The following is a 5,878-nucleotide window of genomic DNA, read 5'->3' as shown; positions in this document are numbered from 1 at the left end:
GTGCTGGGATTACAGGCATGTGCTACCATGTCTGACTGCCAATTACCTATGATTCTGATTCCCCCAATATAAGAGGAACCCCAAGAGTTTGCTGGGTGCTCCTGGACATTTTGCTGACTATCTTCTGTATTTTCAGGACCATGGTGGTACAGGACGGGACGGCTGGATAGTGGACTATTTCCACATTTTCGGGCAGGGACAGCGGTACCTCAACAGGAGAAACTGGGCAGGGGCAGGTAGGCATTATCTTGCTGTGCAAATGTGGCGCCTGGGGGGGGGAAGAGGGTGTGGCCCACAGTTCAGAGAAACCTGGAGAGGCCAGATGTGGGGCATGAGGCACAGGGGCCGCATCCCCCAGGCCTTTCCTCTCGCTGGGAATGGCTGGTGCCACGGCTCTCGGAATATTTTATTATTGAGCACCTACTGTCACATAGCTTTTACCCTCATGAGAGCCTGTGGCACAACTAGGGTTGGAATTCTTTTCTGTCCTCCCTAAAGCACATGTCCCAAGCCAGGTGTGGTGGCACATGCCTGTAATCTCAGCATTTGGGAGGCTGAGGCAGGAGGATCCTTGTGAGTCTAGGCTATAGAATGAACTCAAGGCCAGTCTTGAACAGGAGACCCTGTCTCAAAACAAAACAACACAGCCTGTTTCCTGGACACTACTCCCTGAGCAGGAGGCGTCTTGCTCATTTTCCTGGCCCAATTTAGCAAGAGTGGGGAGGGTCAGGTGGAGAGAGTTTTTGGCAGGACCCCCTACCCCAACTCCGCTGCCCTTTGACCATGTACTGGTCACATGATGTGGTCCCTCATCTGGCCCAACTGATCTCATCCCCTTCCCTGAGACAAGGTGAGGGTGACGATCTGTCATGTCTCCCAGGTTTGGGGCAAGTTCAGCCATGCCCCATGTCTCCGCCTTTCTTGTCCCAGTACCTGTCATTCCCTGGTGCTGTTGGACTAGTCTCAGGGTGTGGGATTTGCTTTATGGGGCACCTCTGACTCCAGCACTTCCCCAACTCTGGGGTTTTTAGTGAAGAGGCTCATGCCTTTCAAGGAAGGAGGTTTGGTTTTGAGACAGGGTCTCACTGTGTAGCGCAGGCTGGCCTCAAACTCATGGCAATCCTCCTGCCTCAGCCTCCCGAGTGCTGGGATGGTAGGCACACGCCACCCTGCCTCACATGACAAGTGCTAGTCTGCCATTCCTGGCAGCCTGTGGGAGTGGGGAAGGCAAAAGGGCACTGCCTGTAGGTTCAGCCTCCCTTCTTGTCCCCAAGGGCATTCCCTCCAGCAGGTGACCGGCCATGACTACTACAATGCCCATCCGAAGCTGGGCCCTGGGCTCAATGGCCGGTTTGGCTACCGTAGGAACACCCCGGCCCTCCGCCAGCGGCCCTCGGTGTTTGGAGAGGTCACCCCGTTTCCTCTCTACTGACAGCACTGCTGCCCTTCTCAGCCCTTCAGCTGCATTTCTTGGACAGAGGCTTAGAGGAACTCTCAATATTATTTTATATTAAAGTTCTGTTTGTCTCCCTGTGTGCTGTATTTTTTTGTTTATCTGTTTTGTAGCGGAGGGGTTTAAGACACAGTCTCACTATATATTATAGGCAGGCCTCAAACTCAGCGATTCTCCTGACTCAGTCTCCTGAGTGCTGGAATCACAGGTGTGCACCACCACACCCAGGAGGAAGAATACTTCCTGTTTGTTTTTTTTTTTTTTTGTACCAGGAATTGACCTCAGGACCTTGCTCTTGCCAGGCAGGCACTTGTGCCTCTGACTTCCTACTTGTTTTACACCCTAGTCCTAGGAACGAGCACAACTCTCATCAAAGTGTTCGCCCAAATGTCAGCAGGGCTCATGTCAGAAGCTGGCTACTGTTTCCATCCAAACAAAGGAGGCAGGAGGGCACAGGGATTGGGCCTTGGTTGCCCCAGGAAAGATTTCCTGAGTTTTTCTGACACATGGAATTATCCCATCCAAAAAACTGACATCTCAATAGGGGGTGGTGGCACATACCTGTAATCCAGAGGCTGAGGCAGGAGGATCTCCAGGAGTTCCATGCCAGCCTGGGCTACAAAGTGAGTTCAAGGCCACTCTGAACTACACAGTGAGATTCTGTCTCAAAAACAAACAAAATAAAACAAAACAAAACCCCAAAACCATGAAATCTCATTTTTTTTATCTTCAATTCATAAAGGGGTAGGAGGCAAGATTGAAACCAGGGTGCTATTAGCCCAGGGATTCTGACACAGAGCCCACAGCACTGCTTCTGCTGTCAGTTTTCTTCTCAGCTAGTGTCCAGGATGTCACAAGGTGTCCCCACCCACTTTATGAGTGGCTAGGATGACAGCCAAAGCAGATGATGATTTACACAAGAGAAGTGAGGCCTGAGAACACAAAGCCGGCCAGGGCTCTGGAGTGGGTGGAACGCACGGACTGAGTCACCATAAGTGGACAGGGAAGAGAACCCTTATAGGGTGTGGGGGTATAGCTCAGGGGTAGAGCATTTGACTGCAGATCAAGAGGTCCCCGGTTCAAATCCGGGTGCCCCCTTCCCTGGCTACATTTTTACTTCCACAAAGGGGAGTAAGAGCAAACACTCCCAACCACAGTGCCACCAAAAAAAGACAAGGGACATGCTCAGCTCCTTCTTGTCCTAAAATAATTGTTGCATATTCCCAGGGAATCGGTAAAAGCCCCCTGAAGAACCCCTCCTGAGCATTAATTAACACAAAATTCCCCCAGGAAGTAATTTCAAATCTAATTGTAAATCTAGAGCTAAAGCCAGGCATGGTGGCACATGTGTAATCCCAGCTTTCTAGGAGGCTGAGGCAGGGGCCTGCAAGTTCAAACCTACCCTCTTGAATTTAGTGTCTTAGCAAAACCCTGTGTCACAAAAAAAAAATCAGTGCTGCAGATGTAGCTTAGTGTGAAGGGCCTGGGTTCACTCCCCAGTACCAGGGAAAAAATTTACTCCCAAAAGCTGTGAACACAATTTGGTTATCTGATGTATGAAAGAGTAAAGGCAAAGATGTTCTTTCCATGTGTATATTTTTTTGGAACCAGGAGTTGAACTCAAGATCAGATGTGTATTTTTTTTTTTTTTTTTGTACTGAGAATCAAACTTGGGACCTTGTGCTTGGCAGGCAGATGCTATTCTGCTGAGCTATATTTCCAACCCAGATGTGTATTTTTTTTTTTTTTTTGGTACCAGGAATCGACAGATGTGTATTTTTGACAGCTTAATAAAAAAGAAAGCCAGCTTAGTACACAAAGAATTACTACAAATTAAAAGAGGACAAGGGTCCCCTTAGCAGTCCATCTGGTGGGTGTTGACACATTCACACACGGCTGGCCAAGGGAGGGAATTTGCTGGAAGCTCTAGATGCTATTTGTCTTTCCAAAACACTTACCCACTTTTTCTATTTCTAATCAAAGCCACCTTAAAATTTGTCAGGCTACCTCTGTCTAAATCAAAGCACAGTATTAAGCGGAAGCTTGGGCTGCTGGGTAATGGGTAGCTGCCCTCTCTACAGGGTTGGGGGGCTCTTCATTGTTTAGGGTTCAGCTCAGAGTGCCTTTTTGTTGTTGTTCTTTGTTTTTTTGAGACAGGGTTTCACCATGCAGTTCAGGCTGTCCTTGAGCTCACTTTGTAGTCCAGGCTGGCCTCGAACTTGCAACCATCCTTCTGCCTCAGCCTCTCCAGTGCTGGGATTAAGGCAAGTGCCACCACACCCGGCGTTTTTTCTTTTAGTTTGAGACAAGGTCTGGCTAAACTGCTCAGGCTGGGCTCACCTTTCAATCTTCCTGCCTTGACCTCACAGGGCACTGGGATCATAGGTGTATCTACCATCACATCTGGCTTGCCCTCCATACTTTCTACAGTGAGAAGGAGCAGAGGTGCCATCATAAAATTGAGTAGATCAGCGAAGAATATTGAGCTTACAAGCAGAGGCGCACTCAGGTGGCTTTTGGATTTTCAACAAGCCACCAAAACAAATGGGGACAAAAGTCTTTAAAAAAAAGTGCTGTGCTCAGTGGTAGAGCACGTGTGTTCAAGACCCTGTAATCAATCCCAGCATCAAAAGGAAACTGGAAAATCATGCTGGAGTAACTGGCTTCCCTTCTTTTATTTCTGGAGTAGGGACTTGAACTCAGGACCTCACACTTGCCAGGTAGGCGCTTGTGCTGCTGAGCTATATTCCCAGTCATAAGAAGTTTATTTTGTTTTTTGTTTTCTTGGTACCGGGAATCAAACTCAGGACCTTGCGTTTGCCAGGTAGGAGCTTCCGCCTCTGAGATATACTCTGGCCCCATGCTGGAGTAACTGGATATATTCTCAAAAAAATCATTTCACACCAGATACCAGACACAAATATTAATTTGAGAACACAGACTATGAGGCTATTAGAGGAATACAGAACAAAATACCTTTCTAACTGAGAGACTAAGGTTTCCTAAACAAAAAATGATAGGCATAAAGAAAAATGCTGATAAAATTCTACATTATCAGCCGAGCACGGCGCTGGAGGCCTGTAATCCCAGCATTAGTGAGGCTGAGACGGGAGGATCACTGTGAGTCAGGGACAGCCTGGACTACACAGTGAGACTGTCTCAAAAACAACAAAATTAAAATGTCTATTTATTAAAATATACTAAGACAGGGCTGGGGATATAGATCAGTGGCACAAGTATCTGCTTGGCAAGCACAAGGTTCTGAGTTCGATTCCCGCTACAGAAAATAAAAGAAAAAAAATGTACTAAGACAATAGGGACGCCACAGAGCAGGAAAAACTATTTGTATTTATCAGGCAAAAAAACCTAGTGTTAGGAAAATGTAAAGAACTCTTACAGAGCTTGCTGTCGCCTGCCTGTAATCGCAGTTTCAAACCCAACACGAACAATTTAGCGAAACCCTCCCATAAAGTAAAATATAAAATGTTTTTTTTGTTTTGTTTTTCTTCCGGTACCGGGAGTCGAACTCACGACCTTGCACTAGCCAGGCAGGCGCTGTGCCGCTGATCTACATCCCCAGCCCCATAAAATACAAAATAATAACAAAATAAAACATAAAATGACTGAGGATGTAGCTCGACGCAAGGATCGTGGATTGAGTTTTCAGGACGGAAGAGAAGAAACAAAACATCTTACAAGTAAAGCCTGGTAAGAGCCGATTAAGGAAATGGGGGGCGGGAGTTTCTCAAGGTTTGGCGTGGGTATGATTGGGTAATTTGCTTCATGGTTTCTGTTTATCTCCGTTCAAAGGGCCTGAAGCAGGGAGACTGGAGGAGAGTCAAGTCCTGAGGGCCTGCGGAAAGCCATCTCGAAAACGGGGTGTGCACTGCACACGGCGGACGAACCCGGCCAAGGAGATCCTGACAGAAGGCTCCAAAACGCCACAGGACTCCGCCGTCACGTGATAGGGCAGCTGCGCATACGTCATCATCCCGCGACACAAACGCACCCTGATGACGCCACCCCGGAAGTGCTCTCTAGGCCGGGACTAGAAAGTCTCGGCTGCTTCCTTTCGAGAGCATATCTTGTGAGGGCGGCCGTCCGACGTCCTGTTTTTTCTTACTGTCTCTTCTGAGCCTCTCGACCCGCGTAGCGAGGACACATCGCCAGTACCATGGGGGGCGGGGACTTGGTAAGTGTGGGTTAGGGTTAAGCCTGGGCAGGGACCCAGTGGCGCTGGGGACGGAAATTGGCAGGGGTGGGGGGTGGCAGGAGGGGATGGTAACGAGTAACCATGGTAATGAAGCCTGGCAGTCATCCTCTCCTGGAGAGGGGACGGGTCCTTAGGACCAGAGGGATGGGGCTGGCACTTGGGAAAGCGTGCGAGGGTCCTGCGAATGGTGGCTCGTGATGTTTGTGTGCTGG

The 5,878-nt window shown here is 48.6% G+C and overlaps 2 protein-coding genes and 1 non-coding gene across 3 annotated transcripts in view; all 3 read left to right on the top strand.

The window, feature by feature from the left end:
* LOC102020739 (chromosome unknown open reading frame, human C17orf98) overlaps positions 1 to 1,533 on the top strand; it is a 3,163-nt gene extending 1,630 nt beyond the window's left edge. Inside the window, exons 2-3 of the mRNA XM_005394287.2 lie at positions 137 to 236; positions 1,275 to 1,533. Of these exons, the coding sequence (XP_005394344.1) occupies positions 137 to 236; positions 1,275 to 1,432 (258 nt within the window). The 3' untranslated portion in view covers positions 1,433 to 1,533. The remainder of the gene's footprint in view (positions 1 to 136; positions 237 to 1,274) is intronic.
* A 946-nt stretch (positions 1,534 to 2,479) lies between these two features.
* On the top strand, positions 2,480 to 2,551 carry Trnac-gca. Its single transcript has one exon. It is a non-coding gene; the product is annotated as a tRNA-Cys (tRNA).
* A 2,910-nt stretch (positions 2,552 to 5,461) lies between these two features.
* Cwc25 (CWC25 spliceosome-associated protein homolog) overlaps positions 5,462 to 5,878 on the top strand; it is a 16,864-nt gene continuing 16,447 nt past the window's right edge. The window contains exon 1 of the mRNA XM_005394284.2: positions 5,462 to 5,645. Within this exon, the coding sequence (XP_005394341.1) occupies positions 5,628 to 5,645 (18 nt within the window). The 5' untranslated portion in view covers positions 5,462 to 5,627. The remainder of the gene's footprint in view (positions 5,646 to 5,878) is intronic.

Source organism: Chinchilla lanigera, unplaced genomic scaffold, assembly GCF_000276665.1.
Source record: "Chinchilla lanigera isolate Chin_1 unplaced genomic scaffold, ChiLan1.0 scaffold00050, whole genome shotgun sequence".
NCBI lineage: Eukaryota > Metazoa > Chordata > Mammalia > Rodentia > Chinchillidae > Chinchilla > Chinchilla lanigera.
Note: the sequence above shows the minus strand (reverse complement) of the source record. Positions and strands in the feature narration are given on the sequence as shown.